At 45.6% G+C, this 22671-nt stretch overlaps 1 protein-coding gene and 1 long non-coding RNA gene across 3 annotated transcripts in view; one reads left to right on the top strand and one right to left on the bottom strand.

Annotated features, from left to right (window-relative positions):
• HPN (hepsin) overlaps positions 1-22671 on the bottom strand; it is a 38817-nt gene that overhangs the window by 12225 nt on the left and 3921 nt on the right. Inside the window, exons 1-7 of one of the 2 annotated variants that reach the window (XM_077260189.1) lie at positions 8785-8863; positions 7197-7270; positions 6352-6432; positions 5837-5935; positions 5475-5516; positions 3013-3142; positions 2703-2825 (exon numbers count right to left, since the gene is read on the bottom strand). In XM_077260189.1, coding sequence (XP_077116304.1) covers positions 2703-2825; positions 3013-3142; positions 5475-5516; positions 5837-5935; positions 6352-6367 — 410 coding nt within the window. In that variant the 5' untranslated portion in view covers positions 6368-6432; positions 7197-7270; positions 8785-8863. Of the gene's footprint in view, positions 1-2702; positions 2826-3012; positions 3143-5474; positions 5517-5836; positions 5936-6351; positions 6433-7196; positions 7271-8784; positions 8864-22671 lie in introns of those variants that run through there. The other variant, XM_077260190.1, reaches the window with a different exon arrangement.
• On the top strand, positions 11582-12854 carry LOC143770513 (uncharacterized). The gene is made up of 3 exons (XR_013214651.1): positions 11582-11713; positions 11963-12016; positions 12836-12854. It is a non-coding gene; the product is annotated as an uncharacterized LOC143770513 (long non-coding RNA).

The raw sequence follows: 22671 nt of genomic DNA, 5'->3' as shown, positions 1-22671 counted from the left end.
TCGAGGAAATTCCTTGACAGGAGGGTCCTGTTGACCCATTTCCAGAAGCCTCTGGTGCTCAAAGATTGCCCAAGTCGGGATCTGGAGGGTGGGCTGAGGTTATTGAATTCTACACGGGTCCCCTTGAAGTTTTGGGACTTGGCTTGGCGCTGCTTCCATGGGAAACTGTATGTAAGGGACAACCTGAAGTGTAGGAACTCCGATGATCGGGGTTGTCCCCATGAGGGGTGTTGCGACACGCTGGAAAGCATGGAGCACTTCCTCCTTCAGTGTCCTTTTAATACAGGGGTCTACAACAGGGTGGGTGCTTCCATAGGCTGGCCTCGGCTGGCACACCTTTCCTATGCGGAGTGGGCGTATGGGGCCTTCGGATCCCTGGGTGGCCGAGATCGGGGCACTTTATTTCTAGTCAGTTTAGTGGTCAGGTTTTACACGTGGAACGCACGGTGCTTAGTGTCAACTCAGCAGAAAATCCTCCCCAGGGACGAGGTTGTTAGGAACATTCTGGGTGGCCTGGTGAAGGTGCGCTCTCTGGAGTATGACAGGCTGGGTGCAGCGAGGGCCTCTCTTCTCTGGAGAGGGTTCTCATTTAATGTACCTAGGGCTTAGATAAGCAGGTAAATGATAGGGACAGGTAGATAGCTTCAGTAGGGACAGGTAGATAGGTAGGGACAGGATAGGGACAGCCCAGGGACAGTTAGGTAGGCACGCGGTGAGTTAGGTAGGGTCGTAGGGTCAGGCAGGGAGAGACAGGGAAAGGTAGGCAGATAAATAGGGGCAGATGTCTAGACAGGTAGGGACGGCTGGTAGGGTAAGGATTGTTAGGGTAGAAGCCTGTCATCTCCGGTTTCCCGGTGGCGGGCTGGGGCTTTTCACTATCAGATTTTTGTTTTGCAGAAGTGAATTATTGATATAGGGCTTACAGGCACCAATCCTGGCTCTGGGTAAGTGTTGTATATAGAGTTATGTAGCATTGTATTGTAATGTGATGATCCTGTCTTGTAGGCAAGAGGATATAAGTTCCTTGGTGAGCTAATTTTTGTATTGTGTGGGTTTGGTGGTAGGTTGTTTATAGTTGTGTTTGCTGTGTAAAAAAAAAAAAAAATGTGTGTATGTGTATATATATATATATATATATATATATATATATATATATATATATATATATATATGTATGTATATATATATATATATATATATATATATATATATATATATATATATATATATATGTGTGTATGTTAAAAAAAAAAAAAAAAAAAATTATAAAATAGATAAAAAGGAAAAAAAATGTGTTTTGTGTGATTTAGATAGATGTGTTTAAGCCAGGTGGCTATAATGTTTCTTTTTGGGCGATGGACCAGAGTTTTCTTTGTCAGGTTTGGTATGAAGTGTGTATGTGCGTGTGTATTAATAAAATGTTTCTTCTCTCCTTGGGTGATGTAACCTGGGGAGGAGGAGATCTGGATGGATAAAAAGTGAAAAGACGAGTAAAGGACGGAAAACAACATAAGAAAGAAAGATGGAGGAAGCTTCTCTGAGAAAGAAGAAGGCAGTTTTGTTTTCTTTTGCGGGGTTGCTTTGACTGGGGGCAGTTATGCTGGACTTGGACTTTGCTTTGGACTGGGGGGGGTGGTAATGTTGGACTCGGACAGTTGCTTTTGCTGGGGTTTTGATTTGTGCTATTTATTGATTGTAAGTTTTGTATTTTTATAATAAAAGAGTTCACTACATGCTGATTTATACAGCCACCACTAGAGGGAGCTCATTATATACAGATGTATACAGCCACCACTAGGAGAAGCTCACTACATACAGATTTATACAGCCACCACTGGGGGACATCACTACATACAGATTTATACAGCCACAGCTAGAGGGATCTCACAACATACAGATTTATACAGCATCACTAGAGGGAGCTCACTACATACAGATTTATACAGCCACCACTGGGGGACATCACTACATACAGATATATACAGCCACCACTAGAGGGATCTCACAACATACAGATTTATACAGCATCACTAGAGGGAGCTCACTACATACAGATTTATACAGCCACCACTGGGGGACATCACTACATACAGATTTATACAGCCACCACTAGAGGGATCTCACAACATACAGATTTATACAGCATCACTAGAGGGAGCCCACTACATACAGATTTATACAGCCACCACTAGAGGGAGCTCATTATATACAGATGTATACAGCCACCACTAGGAGAAGCTCACTACATACAGATTTATACAGCCACCACTGGGGGACATCACTATATACAAATATATACAGCCACAGCTAGAGGGATCTCACAACATACAGATTTATACAGCCACCACTAGAGGGTCCTCACTACATACAGATTTATACAGCCACCACTAGGGGAGCTCACTACATACAGATTTATACAGCCACCACTAGAGGGAGCTCACTACATACAGATTTATACAGCCACCACTAGGGGAGCTCACTACATACAGATTTATACAGCCACCAAGAGAGGGATCTCACAACATACAGATTTGCGGTGAGCTCCCCCTAGTGTAGACTACAGGGAGTCAGAAATAAATTACTTATCAGGTCACAAAAAGCAAATCTTTAAACACAGATATTTTAGGACTTTCTTAGAGGACATTGAAACCAAAGAGGTTTTGTGACTATATCCTTAGCTGATAGATATTATAGGCACTTACCACACGGTCAGCACATCATGAAGTCTTTTGGCACTGCCTAATAGCGATCTCTGCACACAGTAGTACCCTGATGTGCCGTTCGTTCCTGCCACCTCCACTCGAAGCACCTGGTGGCTCATAGACCTAAGAAGACAATAGAGAGACTGATATAACATGCACCAAAATTCCTATGTATTGTAATTGATACAGTGTTGCAACAATATCAAACAGGGCCATAAATACAAATATGGGACCCCATAATAACATCTCTAGTAACATTACCCTCTATATAAAGTTTGGAAAAACTTTTGACTTGGAGAAATCTTTGTACCTGATGAAGCCCATATCTTCACAGCTTAGCGCGGCCACTGCTGCGTTCACCAAGGAAGAGCAAACCAGCCGCCATGTTTGTTCTTTCTCATCGTACACAGTGAGCCGATGATCGGGAGAGTTCACCTGGACTAAAACATTGAATAAAAAAATTGCCTTAATGAGACCCACAAAAAATCTTGTCTGGAGTCATTAATTTTGTAGCTATATCCATACAGTAAAGGGCTCTAACAACCACCTAGTCGGTTTCATGACAAAAATGTGAATACTTTTGTCGCTGTGTGAACACAAATATCTTGTAGTGATGGAAATTGATGTATAGGTAAATAATATATTACATGTTCAGAAGCAGCAGCATGGAGGACATTATACAACAGTACTAAGCAGTGTAGCTGTAAATCTAAAACTGGTGTGAGATAAAACACTAACTAGAGAGTGACAACAGCATGCATGATGTTATACTGAGCGGTGTAGTTGTAGATAGTATCAACAGCAAGGAGAACGTTATATGACAGTACTGAGCAGTGTAGCTGTGAATGTAGCACTGTAATGAGATAGACCACTAACTAGATAGTAACAACAATGTGGAGGACATTATATAGTAGTACTGAGCAGTGTAGCTGTGAATGTAGCACTGTGATGAGATAGACCACTAACTAGATAGTAACAACAATGTGGAGGACATTATATAGTAGTACTGAGCAGTGCAGCTCTGAATATAGCACTGTGATGAGATAGATCACTAACTAGATAGTAACAACAATGTGGAGGACATTATATAGTAGTTCTGAGCAGTGAAGCTATGAATATAGCACTGTGATGAGATAGATCACTAACTAGATAGTAACAACAATGTGGAGGACATTATATAGTAGTACTGAGCAGTGCAGCTCTGAATATAGCACTGTGATGAGATAGATCACTAACTAGATAGTAACAACAATGTGGAGGACATTATATAGTAGTTCTGAGCAGTGAAGCTATGAATATAGCACTGTGATGAGATAGATCACTAACTAGATAGTAACAACAATGTGGAGGACATTATATAGTAGTACTGAGCAGTGCAGCTCTGAATATAGCACTGTGATGAGATAGATCACTAACTAGATAGTAACAACAATGTGGAGGACATTATATAGTAGTTCTGAGCAGTGAAGCTGTGAATGTAGAGCAATGTGAGATAAAACACTGACTAGATAGTAACAACAAGGAGGATGTTATACAGGAGTACTGAGCGCAATAGTCGTGAATGTAGCACTGCGATGAGACAAAGCACTAACTAGATAGTAACAACAGCAAGGAGGAAGTTATACAGCAGTACTAAGCAGTGTTGCTGTGAATCTATAAACGGTGTGAGATAAAACACTAATGAGATAACAACAGCATGGAGAATGTTATACAGCTGTACTGAGCATTGTAGATGTGAATCTAGCACTGTGAAGAGATAAAATACTTACTAGAAAATAGCAGCAGTATGAGGATATTATATAACAGCATTGAGCAGTGCATCTATGAATCCAGCAGTGGAGTGAGATAATACACAAACTAGAAATCAACAGCAAAGTCTTTTTGCATCTTTCTCTTACTGTATTCATCCTCCAACCCTCTCCATAATATTAACTGTACAACTGTAATCTGCTCCCTCATTGAAGCTGCAGTGTATTGCTAGAATCATTAGCAGCATGAGGACAATATACTGACATACTGAGCAATGTAGCACTGAATCCAGCTCTGGAGAGAAACAATACACTAACTAGAAAGCACAGCAGAGATCTATGAGTCTGTTTGCCTCTTTCTCCCACTCCATTACTCCCTTCTCTTACGACTCCTCCCTGTATCCCTGATGGCTGTAAACTGATCCCTCAGTGATCTGCAAGTGTCTTCTTATAAGCAGGGCAGATTTTAGCCATTTTTCAATGAATTGTGTTCAGAAGTAAAGGAAAGAAGGAGAATAAGTGGCTTAAAAGTGGATAAAGAAGGATATTTTTCTGCTAAGATATTATACAAGCTTTTTCATGTTTGCCAGTACCATTGTTTGTCCAAAGTTTGTTGAACCAACAATGGACATAAAAAATGAACAATGTATAATTTGGATCATATCAGTCAATTTAAGTTTGTTTGCGCCCTGACAAACAGAATCTGTAAATTTAAAGAGATTCTCCTTCCCTTTTTTGTTAGAAAGGTCCTCCGACAAGTTATCACCGGCGATCACCTGTGATCTGTAGGGTGCTGTAAAAGCACAATTTCCCTGCAGCACCCCCACAGGAGAAAAGAAGAATTACAAGCTGCGTATTGCAATCACTACACGTTGGGTCCTCCAGAGAGAAATCTGCTTATTATAACTGCTCTCTTCTTCGCATAAGCCCAGAATAAGGAACTCTGAACTAAAAAAAAGCCAGAGGTCCTCTTTATACCAAATTCTTTCCATGCATTCCACCCGACTCATACATGATTAATTACCTGCATAGAGGTTTGAGTTTTCATTTGTCAGTACATATGTCACTGTGAAGAAAGAACACAACAGGTGGGTGATGGGATCAGATAAGACCCTCAGCGGGGGAGATAGTTACATTATAACCCAGTGATATCAGGAGGTTCCCACACTAATCATATGTCGCAATGCAGTTTACCAAAAAGCTGAAAAACCTTCAGCCAGTAATATATCCAGTCATCTATGGTCAGGGACATCAAAAACTTGAGTAGAACATGTTCCCTGACCATTGGGGGGCTGCATATGGGTCAATTATGGAGCTCAAGTTGGACATCAAATATATAGATTCCATAAACATTTTACTAGCTCCCCTTAGAAGCCTTTTTCTTACCTATAGCCCAAATGGTGACCCCGATTCCAGCCAGCGACATGATAATACAGATGGTCACTCCAAAAATCCTCAGAGGGGTCCAGTGACAGCGTTTGCCCACTGCAGCCCGAAGAACAAAGCAAAATGGAATGTAAAAATGTAACAAGTGTAAATGAAAAAAACTTCTTACCCAGAATACCTGTTGGAGATGACTTATGGACCATTTTATGGTTAGGGGTTAAGAAAGGAGGTCCTAAGACTTAATGGTTTTGTCAGGAGCTGGAATAATTAATGAACTTCTTAGTTTCTGATTTTTAGGTGGAAAATTAATAATAAGATTCTAACAGCTTATAACAGATAATCTTGACAACACGCCGCAAAGCAAGATGGTTTTCTTAGGAAGCGAGTTGATTGTGCTGACATCTAGTGGCCAATATGATACTTGCAATATTTCAAAATTCATGGATGTTGATAAAATAAAGTGATAAAAAAAATACACAAATATTCAAAAACGGAATAAAGCCCCAGTAACTTACCGTCCTTCTGTACCATTTCTGAGGACCGGTCAGGTAGGTTCACAAGAATGTACAATATGTCCGTCTGGATGTCCGCACGCCCTGAAACCAAGACAAGAGTTAGCTGTCCACCTGCTGAGCATCTATAAAGGAGCCTTTGTCTTCTGTTCGGCACAAATTAATGACATCGCGACATACTCCTCCGATTATTCATCTCCAAGCCACAAATTAGAAACTAAAGACGAGATGAAGATCCCGCATATAACGCAGCAGGGATCAACTTCTAAGGAACTTTCGACCTAAGAAACTTTGAGAAGTTGAATTTAACTAACAGTATCTGTCGTGCGCATGCGCAGGAGGAGCTGCTACATGTTTTTGCATTTTGCACCAGTTTTTCCCTCTGCAAACTCGATATATCTAATTTTCAGTTGTCTCTGAGCTGGTGGGGAGAGACAAGATGCTGTGCTATCTTCCATACACAGCACACACAAACATGAAGGATTCCTACTCTACTGTCTCTACATAATACATGTTTAGAATCAGCAGCTTGGAGGACATTATACAGCACTACTGAGCAGTGTAGCTGGGAATCCAGGTCTGGGGGGGTGAAACAAACACTTACTAGAAATCACAGAATGGAGGACAGCAGTACTGAGCTGAGCCAGACATTTATTAGATATTCATATGGATTTGTTGTTCCCGCCATTGCAATGACTGTAGGCTCATCGGCTGCCGTATATGGTGGCCTGAAGATATTATATCGGGGGCATCATAGAGGCTACATAGGATTCCACCCTTGTTACTAGTTGACCACTTTTTCTACACATTGTATCATTTTGAGGTCTCAATAGAGATCGTTCTCTTACCTTACTGGATCTCTGCTGCCTGTACCCCCTCAAATCTTAGGTGAGGAGGTCGCGCGTCGTCGGAGACCATTCCACTGGAAAGACAGAGAAAGATATGAAATAACAGAGGTGTAAGGAAGGGACTGTATGTAAGGAAGATGGAGATGGAAGGAGGAAGGAGGAAGTGAAGAAAAAAGGGGACAGGGGAGATAGAGAAGGAAGGGGACATAGAAGTGGAACATAATAAGTCATATATATAATATCATATATATATATATATATATATATATATATATATATATATATATATAATATCATCAATAACAGAGGATGTGGAGAAGAAGGGAGGAAAGGAGAGATGGAAAAGAAAAGGGGAAGTGGGAGACAGAAAAGAAAGGGGACAAGGGAAATGAAGAAGGAAGATGGATGGGAGATGGAGGAGGAACAAGTAAGGAAACAGGAGATAGAGAAGAAAGGTTAATAGGGGAGATAGATGAGATAGGGCACAGGGAAGGTGGAGAAAGAGGACGGGGACATGGAGAAAGAAGCAGGGGAGATGGAGAAGGAAGAGGGAAGGGTTGATGGAGAAAGAAGGAGAAAGGGGACATGGAAAAGGAAGGGGACATGGGAGATGGAGAAGGAAGAGAGAAGGGGAGATGGAAAAGGAAGAGGGCAGGGGAGATGGAGAAGAAAGGAGGCAGGGGAGATGGAGAAGGAAGAGAGAAGGGGAGATGGAAAAGGAAGAGGGCAGGAGAGATGAAGAAAGAAGCAGGGGAGATGGAGAAGGAAGGGGAAGAGGAGATGGAGAAGAAAGGAGGCAAGGGAGATGGAGAAGGAAGAGGGAAGGGGAGATGGAGAAAGAAGGGGAAGAGGAGAAGGATAAAGAAGGGGAAAAGGGAGATGGAAAAGGAAGGAGGCAGGGGAGATGGAGAAGAAAGGGAGAAGGGGAAATGGAGAAAGAAGGAGGCAGGCGAGATGGAAAAAGAAGGAGGCAGGGGAAATGGAGAAGATAGGGGACAGGGAGATGGAGAAGGAAGGTAAAAGGGAAATGTAGAAGTAAGGGGAAGGGGAGAAGGAGAAGGAGAAGGCAGGGGAAAGGGGAAATGGAGAAGGAAGGGGGAAAGGTAAATGGAGAAAGGGGAAGAGGAGAAGGAGAAGGAAGGGGAAAGGGAGGTGGAGAGGAAAGGGAGAAGTGGAAATGGAGAAAGAAGGAGGCAGGGGAGATGGAAAAGGAAGGAGACAGGGAAATAGAGAAGGAAGGGGAAAAAGGAAATGTAGAAGGAAGGAGATGGGAAATGGGGAAAATAGGGGAAAGGGAGATCGAGAAGTAAGGGCAAGGGGAGAAGGAGAAGGCAGGAGAAATGGAGAAAGAAGGGGATGGGGAAGATGCAGAAGGATGGGGAAGGACAGATCGTGAAGGAAGAAAAGAAATAGAGAAGAAAGGAAAATAGTGATTATAAGGAAGAAGGACTCAGGAGAGAAGAATGGAAGGGGACGGTGTAGATGGAAAAGGAAAGAATGGGAATAGAGAGTATGGAAGATGGAGAAGGGAAGTAGAAGAAAAGTTCTGAAAGTTTCCAAAACTTTGAGAACAAAGAAGATCTTGAACCTGGAGGGAGCGACAGTCAGTGTAAGGAGACAGACAAGTCACTGTGTCCTGTAGGGATCAGGTGAGGAAGGAATGCGGTGTATGGAGGGGGCGATGAGAGGCCGCATGACACGGGGAGGGCCAACACACCTTGATCCCATCCCCTTCCCGGTTATCAGTTATCACACAAGACTTCCTGATCCTGCGACTGCAGATCCCACCTGCCGGTCCCCCGCCTGTCCAGCATGGGGAACCCTATCACAGGCTATGCCCTAAATTACAGAGGATTTCCTTTCACTTCAGTGGCACTGAGCCACAGATTAATGCCCACGTCTCCTCCGATATGGAATGCTGGGACTTGTTTTATCAGTAAATCCCCACCTAGTGCTAGACAATCAGGTACGGCTGAGACTTATAGTTCATATACCACCATGCAGTTATTTTTGCAGTGGCAGCTGGAATCTGTAGTGCTATCACAGCAGGAGGGTCGGCCATTTTCAGTATCTCAGGGCATGCTGGGACTTGTAGTTTCTGGCCTGATACAATTCCATTAGGTAGAAGATCATTGGGACAACGGTTTATTGTACAGGACGGAGATGTCGTTCCATGAGAACAGATCGGAGATTAGCCTTTTTGTTTGGGAAAGGGATCAGACAATGGGATTAGTCAGAATACAGATCTGCTCCCACACTCACATTTCGCCAGCTAAAGGAAGAAAATCAGTGCAAGTCTGAATTTACTGAAATCTACTATTTACTGACACGTTCACAAACTTCCAAAACAATAGTAACATGGCAAAAAAGATCTCAAAATAAGGTTTTAGTGTGCAAAAAAAACAAGGGGGTTCCAGGAAACAGACCCCAAATCTCTCAGGTTTCCATGATAAACCCCTTTAATAAACTATGGTCACTTAGTGCATTGATAGTTAGAGGAACATTACTGCTGCCATCTGGTGGTAGAAGGTGATATTACACATGTGAATGCTCCGGATTTAAAGGGGGGCAGCATCAAATGTTCCGAGGAGCCTACTCACGCCCATGTTCCGACATAATTAAACAAATACAGCTTTTAATGGTGGGTGAAAATACACTCCTGATCTCACAGTTCTGCTGCATATGCACAGCTTGTGAGCATTCTTTTTTCATAAATGTAAAAAAAAAAAGCTCACCATTTTGACTCTTTGTTTATTTGCACTTTGAGTTAACTAAGAATCCATCAGTGAGCTCATTCTGCTGGAGAGATTGTAACTCTTATCTGTCTTTTTCTGGACTCCGGTGCTGATTTACATTGGGGTTAGATGTAAGCTCTGCCCATGACACAGGTTGCTTGGCCTACGATTGCTCTGTGAAACTGCTACATTGCAGCGTAATGCAGGTCAATGAGGTCACTTTGCGATTTGGAGACTATTGTGACTGCAATATGAAAGTTGCAAAAAATAAAACTGGTTCTCATTTTTAGCAATTTTCTTTATTGGATACCAATACAACACTGTTCATCTGCATTACGTTGCAATCTGCATCACTGCCAAATTCTCTGTGGAATTGAAGTTGTAAGAATGTCTCTGATGATGAATGATATCAAGGAACTTAGAGAGAGATCATCATTGAAGCTCTCTTATTTATACTCACACATAATTTCTTTCTGTTCAAGGACTCCCTCTACCTGCAACTCCAGGGCACCGCAATGGGGACTGCCTGCGCGCCTTCATTTGCAAATTTGTTCCTGGGGCTGTGGGAGAGGGAGATCCATTGATTCAACAGGCTCAATTTTGGGGCAGGTATATCGATGATATATCCCTGATTTTGCAAGGCACTAAACAAGATACCTTTGTCTCAAAGCTCAACCACAATAAATATAATATTAATCTTCAGTCTTCTTCATAATTGATTAACCTGTTTTGAGATATCGAGGAAATTAATTTGACTACCTGCAAACTGACGTTTATAGAAAGGAGACTGAGACCAACACTCTCTTACATTCCTCTTCCTCACATCCAGCTCATCTAATCAGAAATATTCAGAAGGATCAGTTCTTCCAGGATCTGCTCCGATGATGCAAGATATGGCTGGCAGGAGCTGGATTTGACCCATCATTTCTTGGAATGTAGTTATATTCGCAGATGTATAGAGAAGGCCAAGAATCAAAATCAAAATACCAAACGTCCAGATGTCCTTGTGTCCAAAAGAAATCGGACTAACGACATGGATAAAATTTGTTTCATTTGTGACTTTCAATCGCGACACTACCGGGTAAGAGATATCTTACCTAGACATTGGTCCATTTTATTATGTGACCTCACTTTGAGTAAACATCTTTCGAACCACCCATCGATGTCCTTTAGGAGATCTAAAAATCTCCGTGACGTTAGTACATAGTCATCATCAGAACAATGACAGGAAGCTGTCACATATTTTTGGATCACGTGGACCAAAATGAGGATTGCTCAGCATGTGGCCGCTGCGTTGCTTGCCCCAATATGATTAATGCTGTGGACTTTCAAAACTCTACTGGTACCATCAACTCTAAGATTACCCACTCGATTAAATGTAACACAACAGGGGTAATATATTATGTGACGAGCCCCTTATCAAAATATATACTGTATATCGGGAAGACCACAAGGGAATTAAAAAGGAGAATTTGAGAACATGTAGGCTACATTACTGCAGCAAAAGAGGCAACTACAAATTGTGATTTAAAGCCAATACCTCAACGTTTTTGGTCAGTTCATGGCTGTAATGAGACACTTTTCAAGGTACGAGGTATTGACCATGTAATAACAGGTCCAAGATGTGGCGACTGAAAGCAAAGACTAGCCCAAAAGGAAGTACAATGGATACATAGACTCAAGACGCAGACCTCGTTGGGACTTAAGGAATATACTTCTTGTGCTCTGTTTCTATAGACTTACATGACTCTGTGAATCTCCCTGTGGCCCTCATCTCGTGAGGTTGGTTTCATCCATCTTTTAGCCTGTCACATATATATGCTAATGTTTGTTGTCTATTTTAGATTCATTTACAGCCATTGATCAAGAATAGAGTATACTTACCAGTGAAACTCACGCTAAAGAAAAAAGAGAAATCACCCTTGACACTTATTGTGTTGCTTCATTCCCAGTCTTTATTGTTATAATATAAACAATGTGCATATCTATTTGACCCCAAGACTTAGTGGACTATGTTGTCCTTGGATGTAGGCGCTACATGATTATTGATGAAGCAACTGTGAAACGCGCGTCGGTGCCTGGCGGGTAAGCACCCCTATTTATGTCCATATCATATATCTGATATACTTTGTTATTAATCATATGGGCATTCTTATAACCTCTTAAATAATGATTCACATATATATTTTGTGCATTCAGTAATGTGATATACTATATTATCTGTACAACTGTGGGATACATTCTTAATTATTTGATGCCTTTTAAATATATTCTTATGGTGGCTATTGGATCATTGACTTTGGAGACTTTTTCTTTCCATCTAAATTACTATTTTCCCGTGTCTCCTGTTAACACTGTATCTCTGAATAAACACAGTACCCACGATTGGTTTGGGATTTCTTGCCCACCGGGCTGTTCCTTGTGTGTCTGTAATTTTGGGAATCTTTTATCTTTTTATGTGTATTTCGGCATTCAAGATAATCAATATGTATATTTTTAAACTTTACAAATTGTGTCCTGACATTTCTTTTTTGCTATTGCTATTTGCTGTACGTGCTTCATGGGACATAGTACCCCTACAGGGATCTAGTGGTCTTTGATGTTTCTATAAATTCTCCCTGTAGCCCCAACCTTCTGACTACAGACTACATGAAAGCTGATCTGATCACTGATCATAAATCAGCAATGAGGAGTTCAGAAAAAAATAAGAGAGTTGCGAACTCCCTGTAAAGGCGAGCTCACTCACGGATATATTCATGACCCATCCTACGAAATGGTCCTCCTCATCTAAGCCCTTTACACCCCTTTAAGGTTTTATCATCAATAATGATTTGCCTGTTGAGTTATTATAGATTGTATTGTCAGTGTTTTGTATGTTGTTACTTTTACCTTCTGTTGTCTCAGTTCCTTTAGACCCTTGGTAAGAAGTCACTGTCTGGAGCACAAGAGACCCCGGAGGACGGAGAGGGTAAAGGACTTGTCGGGGGGCAGCACTGTTTTCCCAGTGTCAGATAATCCCAGACAGACGTCCGCACCGAGCTGTCCAGTTCTTCTATGGGTAATAATTAGCTGATGGTGAAGAGATTCTGCAGGACTTTACCCTCTGCTGCGTGCGGTCACCCTGCCATATATCCATGAACACACAACATGACACACCACACCGAGCCCAGAGCCCCTGAGAGGCGCAAGGCACAACCATGGCTCAAATAGTCATGAGAAACCTATATGTAGTGGGGTATAGCAGAGAAAAGCAAAATAGTGAGTGCAGCTCTGGAGTATAATACAGGATGTAACTCGGGATCAGTAATGTAATGTATGTACACAGTGACTGCACCAGCAGAATAGTGAGTGCAGCTCTAGAGTATAATACAGGATGTAACTCAGGATCAGTAATGTGATGTATGTACACAGTGACTGCACCAGCAGAATAGTGAGTGCAGCTCAGGAGTATAATACAGGATGTAAATCGGGAGCAGTAATGAAATATATGTACACAGTGACTGCATCAGCAGAATATTGAGTGCAGCTCTGGGGTATGATACAGGAGGTAACTAAGGATCAGTAATGTAATATATGTACACAGTGACTGCACCAGCAGAATAGTGAGTGCAGCTCTGGGGTATAAAACAGGATGTAACTCAGGATCAGTAATGTAATGTATGTACACAGTGACTGCACCAGCAGAATAGTGAGTGCAGCTCTGGAGTATAGTACAGGATGTAACTCAGGATCAGTAATGTAATGTATGTACACAGTGACTGCACCAGCAGAATAGTGAGTGCAGCTCTGGAGTATAATACAAGATGTAACTCAGGATCAGTAATGTAAAGTATGTACACAGTGACTGCACCAGCAGAACAGTGAGTGCAGCTCTGGAGTAGAATACAGGATGTAACTCAGAATCAGTAATATAATGTAAGTACACAGTGACTGCACCAGCAGAATAGTGAGTGCAGCTCTGGGGTATAATACAGGATGTAACTCAGGATCAGTAATGTAATGTATGTACACAGTGACTGCACCAGCAGAATAGTGAGTGCAGCTCTGGGGTATAATACAGGATGTAACTCAGGATCAGTAATGTAATGCATGTACTACAGTGTCTGCACCAGCAGAATAGTGAGTGCATCTCTGGAGTTTAATATTGGCTGTAACTCAGGATCAGTAATGTAATGTATGTACACAGTGACTGCACCAGCAGAATAGTGAGTGCAGCTCTGGGGTATAATACAGGATGTAACTCAGGATCAGTAATGTAATGTATGTACCCAGTGACTGCACCAGCAGAATAGTGAGTGCAGCTCTGGGGTATAATACAGGATGTAACTCAGGATCAGTAATGTAATGTATGTACACAGTGACTGCACCAGCAGAATAGTGAGTGCAGCTCTGGGGTATAATACAGGAGGTAACTCAGGATCAGTAATGTAATGTATGTACACAGTGAATGCACCAGCAGAATAGTGAGTGCAGCTCTGAAGTATAATACAGGAGGTAACTCAGGATCAGTAATGTAATTTATATACACAGTGACTGCACCAGCAGAATAGTGAGTGCAGCTCTGGAGTATAATATAGGATGTAACTCGGGATCAGTAATGTAATATATGTACACAGTGACTGCACCAGCAGAATAGTGAGTGCAGCTCTGGAGTATAATACAGGAGGTAACTCAGGATCAGTATTGTAATGTATGTACACAGTGACTGCACCAGCAGAATAGTGAGTGCAGCTCTGGAGTATAATACAGGATGTAAATTGGGATCAGTAATGAAATATATGTACACAGTGACTGCATCAGCAGAATATTGAGTGCAGCTCTGGGGTATGATACAGGAGGTAACTCAGGATCAGTAATGTAATATATGTACACAGTGACTGCACCAGCAGAATAGTGAGTGCAGCTCTGGGGTATAAAACAGGATGTAACTCAGGATCAGTAATGTAAAGTATGTACACAGTGACTGCACCAGCAGAATAGTGAGTGCAGCTCTGGAGTAGAATACAGGATGTAACTCAGGATCAGTAATGTAATGTATGTGCACAGTGACTGCACCAGCAGAATAGTGGGTGCAGCTCTGCTCAGCTGCTACTCACTGTGCTGATTGTGGGTGCGGTCGCTGCTGAACCTGCAGTGTGCTCCTGAGCTCCTGAGAACCACCACCTCTCCACCCGGGGACCTGCTCTCTCTCTTACCCAGGGAGGGAGTGGGTTTCCTGGGATGAGTGAAGGAGCCAAGTCCCAGGCTTCTGCTTCCCGGACCAGGCTGGCGGGGGGCAGAAGGAACCAGCAACCAGCCTGCACATCAGAGGATTCGGGGGTGAGACGCTCCACCAGGAGTCGCAGCAATGTGGCTCCTACTCCCCCCAGGTCTGCAGAGACCCAGAGAAGCCGCAAGGCTTCCATGGAGGAGAAGCCTGCTAGTGTGCAAGATGGCGGTCCTTCTGGAGGAAAGCTGAGTGCTCACGGAGGTGAAGCCGACCTCACTGAAGAGGGTTGGGCGCTGCAGAGCCCCCGGGAGTCTGTGTCCACCTATGCCTCCCGGGTCATGAGCCACCTCCGTGAGTATGAAGACGCAAGCAAGACCATCACGAGGCTCCGAGAGGAGCTGCACTGCACAAGCAACAAAGCTGCAGGTTCCTCCAAACCGAGGAAGAATCAGCTCCAGGCGGAGGTAAGGAGACTGAAGGATGACATCAATGAGCTTGAAGTCAGAAAAGCTTTCATCAGAGAAAAAAGTGGACCATTTAAGGAAAAACTTATTAATGAAGATCGATTCAGAGAAATGGCTGATAACAGAGAGCAAAGGCAGATGGGGCTGCAGCCTGAGTGCCAGGTGGATGATGATGATGAGGAGGAGGATGATGACCAGCAGAAAGCTCCACCTGGCAGCCTGCTTAGTCACTCACAGGCCACGTGCAGCGAGGTCCCTGCTGGACAGGCGACAATGACATCTCGTCGCAGTTCTGCTGGCTCTGGGGAGGACAGTGACATCGACCAGGGAGGGGCACTAATGGCAGAGATCAAGCTCCTGGAGTCCCCAGTGTGCCTTCAGAACTTCCATCTTGGTGATGATTTGCCAGAGGAGGCACCTGGGGGCCGGAAAAAAAAGGGTGAAGAAGATCAAACCTAAGCTGCAGGAAGCGGTAAGCTATGTATATGCCCCCCTCCCTGTACCCCCTGAGTCGGCTGCAGGGTCAGCTCGCTGTATAAGCCCCGTTGCCCAGCCCAGCCCGGGTTCTGCTGTGGATCCGGTGCAAAGGCGCGGGGAGACTACAAAGCAATGTAGTGAGGCGCAGAGCTCCGTTTCTGCTTGTAGTAGCAGGGACGTAGCAGCAGGTGCATCAGCCGAGAGGCTGGACAGTGAGGGCGGCCCGGCGGCGGGCGAAAAATCAGGCCACGATACTGTGGTGCGCTCCCCAGTGGGAGGGGGGAGCAGCCCGGTGTCAGGGGCAGCTCCGGTAGCCTCGGTGCCCCTGAATGCTGTTGCCGCTGATCACTTAGTTGAGAAGCGGCGGCAGTGTGAGGGGGTTACCGGGGCTGGGCGTTCCGGTCCTCCCACCAAAGTCCTGTTCTGTGTTGGCGCCGCTGGTCAACAAGATCCTGATGCTAAGGATCAGCGGTGCCTCACAACAGCGAAAGAACAGCGGCGCCTGGTAGCAACCATGAAGCAGCGGAAAATATCAACTGATGATGCGGAGGGCACACATAAAACCAGGGGTGAGGTCACCTCCAGTTCTGTGGAGGAGACTCAGCCCCTTGTGCCTGATGATGCGGAGGCCAAAATGTCACCCCCTGTTGTCACTGGTCCAGCAGGAGTGAATGTGGTGGTGGGTATGGATGAGGAAAACTCTTTGTCTAGTGGTGTGGTTGCTGGTTTGGTGGAGGGTGAGGAGGTTATGGAGGTGGGTAATGGTGATACTGTTGGTGTGGATGTGGTCACTGGTCCGGTTGCCCCCCCGGTGGTGGCAGCACCTGTCAGGAGTTATGCCGCTGTCACCTCCGGGGGAAATAGGGCGTCCTCCTCGTCTCTGGGCTCTGGGGACGGCATGTTGCAACGGCGTCTCCTGGAGGCTCTAAAGAAGGGAGAGAGATCACTAATGGTAGAGGGTCGAGAGGTTGATCTATCCTTCTGGATAGAGAGGCATGGCCTCGGGGCCTTCCGAGAGCAAAGAGGGGGGGATACAGTGTGGTCCCTCCCAACAGCCGGGCCGGGTAGTGTGCGTAGGAATGTGGTCCGTCTTCGGTGGAGGGGCAGTGATGCGTGTCCTCCAAGGTCGAAGGTTGTGGAGCTCCTGCTGAGGATGGGCTTCAAGGCGATTGACATCTACGCCTTGATACATCCCTATTCCACACCTGAGTTTGATGTCAGCTTTGTTCGGCCGGAGGGGCTTGAACTTTTCTGGTCGAACTATGAGTTGGCAAAAAATGAGCCCGGCTGGCGAGACTTTGCCGTTCAGGCGGTGTCTCGCCAAAATCAAGTCAAGAAAGTGACCGTGATGACATGTAACGAGTCGCTTTCTTGTTATGACATCATGACGTGGCTTGGCCGGTATGGAGAGGTAGTGGAGATGCCAAAGAAAAACCGTGACGAGTTTGGTATCTGGTCAGGGGCCTGGACGTTTATGGTAAAACTTAAGCGTTCAGGTGGTACGGTTGCCCACATACCATCATCTGCCTTCCTGGGTAGGGATCGTATCCTGGTCTTCTACCAGGGGCAACCGAAGCTCTGTCACAAGTGCGGCGACCCCACACACTTCAGCGCAAACTGCACTGTGCAGAAGTGTGCATTGTGTGGGGATGTCGGCCATCTTGCTGCATCTTGTGTGGAGATTAGGTGCCACCTGTGTGGTGAGTTAGGTCACCCATTCAGCCGTTGTCCTCGCTCCTTCGCTAACGCAGTCGTGACCCCGGTGGGAGAAAGCCGTGAGGCTGATTCTGCTGGGGAAGGGACTAGCAAGGGTGAGGGAGCTGAGGGGCCAAGGAAGAAAAGCAATAAAAAGACGCCTGCCCAGCTAAGGCGTCTAGACAAGCGCAGACAGGATAGGGAGCTGGGCGAGCCTCGGGCTACTGGGGCGGCCCCTGTCCTGGATGCCAGTCTTGCTGCTGAGGCCCCAAGGGATGATGAGTTGGATGAGGAGGTCAGGAGGATCCACAGGGAGGAGAGTGCCACTGCCTCAGAGTCCTCCCATTATGAAAGTATGGATGAGGATAATAGGCAGTGGCTAGAGGACAAGCGTAAGCTCGGCACCAAAAAGAAGAGAAAGAAGGGAGATAAAAAATCTTCTCTCACTCTGACCAAGGTACCTAAGGAAGGAAAAACCGACTCCCCTCTGGTTGGTCTTTCTAACCGGTTCCAAGCCCTTGAAAACATCTCTTCCTCTGAGGAGGAAGCTGAGGGTGAGGTTCTGGCTTCGGCGGGGCTCACAGGGGGCGCCGAGTCTCCTCCTTCTGGGAACGTAAGATCCTTGGAGGGAGGGACTGGCCCAGAGTCCGGAGACGAGGACGAAAAAAATAAAAAACGCGTGGAAATGGATACCTCCATGTCATTAAAGAGGGGGAAGGATTCCTCCTCTGAGGCAGAGGATAAGGGGAGTGGGAAAAAGAAAGCCATCTAACTCAATCACCAATGATGGCGGAACCCACTCCGTTGACGCTGGCGTCCATTAATGTCGCCAGCATAAAGTCAAATACAGCTAGATTTGCGGCCTTTGATTTTCTCAGCCGGGTTGAAGCTGACATTTTCTTTTTGCAAGAGACCAGGCTGCCAAACATGGCAGATGTGTTTAAAGCTAAGAGGGAGTGGAGACTCGGGCCCTCCTATTGGTCTCTTGCGGCCGAGCCGTATAGCGGAGTGGCGGTCCTTTTTACCGCACCGGTGGAATGCCGACGGGTTATTGAGTTAGAAATGGGGAGGTGCCTGATCTTAGATGTCCTCATGAAGGGACAAGAGCTCCGGCTCATTAACATCTATGGTCCCCAATCTAAGTGGGACCGGAAGTGTCTCTTTATGAGGATCAAGCCCTACCTTTTTACAAGTCGGCAGGTTGTCTTTGGAGGGGACTTCAATGCTGTCACGAGGCCCCGAGATAGAGGAGGTTCCAGAGACAAGCTGACTTATGATAGCGTCGCCCTTAATAGTATAGCTAGTGAGGCTCGCCTGGTGGATGTCCACATTCGGCACACCCCAGGCCACGAGGGGTTCACCTATCATAGAGGTAACTGTAGGTCCAGAATAGATAGGTTTTATTTAAAGGAGGAAGCTGTCTCTTCAGCAGTGTCTGTTGTTGAGGTGGAGTTCTCCGACCACTGTTTAATTTTGTTTTCTCTGAATGTTACAGAGACCCTCCGGGTGGGAAGAGGCTTTTGGAGGCTCAATTCGTCTCTCTTGGAAGAAGCGGAGATAAGACAGTCCTTTGAGGATTTTCTTCAGAGCCAGGTACCCTTACTGGATCTTTGTAGTAGTAGGTCAGAGTGGTGGGAGATGTTCAAGGAAAGGGTGGCGAGATTCTTCCGCCAGCTCTCGAGCCTCAGGAGTCTGAGCAGGTACCGCCTGTATCAGGGTCTGAGGAGGAAACTCGAGCATCTTGTCTCAACTGGAGGTAGCCGCGAGGAGATCTCCAGAGTGAAATCTTTGCTTATGAGGTGTCAGTACGATAGACACGCATCTTTGGTTTTTGAGAGGGATTACGGGAAGTACCGCTCACCCGACCCTTACAGAAACTGCAAGATGTCAGTGAATAGTAAAGTGGTTACAGGACTGGTCGACACTACGGGGTCCCTGAGGCGATCCAGATCAGGGATCCTGGAGGTTGTCAGATCCTTCTACTCGCACCTCTTGGGGAAGAGGGATCTTGATTGGGATGAGATGTCGGCTTTCCTGGCAGAAGCTGTCCCCGAACCAGGGGTAGACCCCTCTCTTGACGTTTTGACAGAAATGATCAGGGAAGAGGAAGTTCAGTTGGCGATTGAAGGGCTTGCTCCCAAAAAATCGCCTGGTCCAGATGGCTTAACATCTGAATTCTATAAGACCTTTAAGGACGTTTTGGTTCCCCTCTTGACTGAGGTATTCAATGAGTGTCTTTCCTCGGGCACTCTGCCGAAGTCAATGAGGAGGTCTGCTCTGATCATCTTGTCAAAGGGTAAGGACCCGTCTTGCATTGAGAATTGGCGTCCCATAGCGCTTCTCAATGCAGACAGGAAGGTTCTAGCAAAGGTGCTGTTTAATCGGCTGGTGAAATTTGCACCCCGACTCCTTTCGGGGGCCCAGCATTGCTCTGTTCCAGGCCGCAGCACATTTAGTGCTGTGCTCTGTGTCCGAGAGGCAGTGGAGCAGGGTAGGGCTGGTCACTGGAAGGGGTACATGCTGTCACTGGACCAGGCAAAAGCGTTTGATCGGGTTAATCACGAGTACCTCTGGTCCGTCCTTCTGAGATATGGCCTGCCGGGGGGGTTTGTTGATTGGCTTAAGACCTTGTACAGTGGGGCAGAGAGTTTCCCGCTTGTGAATGGTTGGATTGGTAGCTCTTTTGAGGTTGGGTCCGGTGTTCGCCAGGGTTGTCCCTTGAGCCCGCTGCTGTACGTGTTTGCGATTGACCCTCTTCTTAGGAGGGTGGAGCGTGGACCGTTGGCCGGGTTCAGGATGGATCAGGCAGCACCGGAAGCCACTCTGAGGGTGGTGGCGTATGCCGATGATGTCACTGTGTTTGCTTCCTCTCACGAGGAGGCAGGGTGGCTGATGTCAGAGGTAGATCGCTACTCGGAGGCATCCGGGTCCAAGATCAACCGGGATAAGTGTGAGAGTCTCTGGCTGGGAGGAGGAGATCCTGGTTTTGATCTCCCGGACACCCTTCCAGGACCCAAAGTCTCTGCAAAAGTCCATGGCATCGAATTTGGCCAGGGGGATTACCCCAAACAAAATTGGGACAGCAGGCTAGAGATCGCCACTCAGAAGGTGAACCAATGGAAGGGTTGGTCTTTGACCCTAAGGGAAAGGGTAAACCTGAGCAAAACTTACCTGCTCCCTTTACTGATTTATCTGGGCAGTGTGTGCATCTTGCCGGAATCTCTCTGGACTCGGGTCTACAGTTTGTTCTTCCAACTGTTATGGGGGAATAGACTGAACCTGGTCAAGAGGGAGGTTACTTACCGTACGAGGAGACTAGGAGGGTTGGGTATGGTCAACCCTGTGGTATTCCTTGTGGATACCTTCATTAAGATCAATATCGCAAACCTCTGGAAACAGAGGGCTCCTCCGTGGGTATTCTCCTGTAGGGGATGGTTTCAGCCTTTCTTCCAGGAATGGGAGACAGGAGGGCAAGTGAAGGATCTTCGCACACCGCATGGACATCTTCCGGCTTACGCTACCTTGGTTCTGAAGGTAATTCGTCGGTGGGGTCTGGGAATGTGGGAGATCAGGACTCTGCCAAGGAAACTACTTGACAGTAGGGTTCTGTTGACCCATTTCCAGAGGCCTCTGGCGCTCAGGGACTGCCCAAGTCGGGATCTTGGGGTGGGTTTGCATCTTTTGAATTCTATCAGGATCCCCTCGAAGTTTTGGGACTTGGCTTGGCGCTGCTTCCATGGGAAACTGTGTGTGAGGGACAATCTGAAGTGTAGGAGCTCTGAGGACAGGAATTGTCCTCGGGAGCATTGTGGTACCTTGCTGGAAAGCATGGACCACTTCCTGCTTCATTGTCCCTTCAACACAGAGGTGTACAACAGGGTGGGCGCCTTCATTGGCTGGTCTCGGCTGGCCGGTCTCTCCTATGCGGAATGGGCCTATGGAGCATTCGGAGACCTGGGTGGTCGGGACCGCTGCACCTTATTTCTAGTTAGCGCAGTGGTTAGGTATCACACGTGGAACGCACGGTGCTTAGTATCGACGCAACGAAAAATCCTCCCAGTGGACGATGTGTTTAGGACCATACTCGGTGACCTGGTGAAGGTGCGCTCTCTGGAGTATGGGAGACTGGGCGCACGGAGGGCCGCGCTCCTCTGGAGGGGCTTTTCTTTTAGTGTGCCCTAGTCTGGTCATCTCCTTTCCTGGTGGTGGGCTGCTGCTGACACTGTAGATTTTTGTTTTGTTTGATCATTATACAGTGATGTAGGGCTGCAGGCGCCGAACTTGGGCTTCGTGTTTTGTAATTATTGTGGTGTGTGCTGCTGTATATAATGTATATATTGTAAAAAAAATGGGGATATAGATTTGGGTGTAGGTGTTAGGTTGGGTGGTGGGAAAAGGGGGGAGGTGGGATTATCTTGTGGGACTATGGGACACCGGGTTGTTTGGGGGAAAAACTGGCACTGCCTGATCTGGCCTATGGACGTGGACATGGACTGAGGCATGAGATGCAGGACCAGCTCTCAGGTCAGTGCGGGGGGTTGGGAATGGAGGATAGCTTGTAGTATTGTATATATTTGTTTAATTTGTAGTTATTTTATTTAAAACTAAAAAAAAATAAAAAAAAAAATAAAAAATTTTCATGTATATAGTCTTTGTTTTCCATTGTTTATTTTATTTGTTATTATTATTTTGTTTGGTGACCGGACCTGAAGTTATTGTTCTGTATATACTGTATAATATGTGTGAGAGGAGAGAATGAGCGGCTGGACCAGTGTTCAGTATACTGATTATTTTCTGGCTAATATTTTTGTTATGTTTTCTGCTATTATTGTTATGTTTTTCATTTTTATAATAAAAGATCTACAGGATGTAACTCGGGATCAGTAATGTAATGT

Source organism: Ranitomeya variabilis, chromosome 4, assembly GCF_051348905.1.
Source record: "Ranitomeya variabilis isolate aRanVar5 chromosome 4, aRanVar5.hap1, whole genome shotgun sequence".
Classification (NCBI taxonomy): Eukaryota; Metazoa; Chordata; class Amphibia; order Anura; family Dendrobatidae; genus Ranitomeya; species Ranitomeya variabilis.
This window is presented reverse-complemented; position numbering and strand designations above follow the sequence as displayed.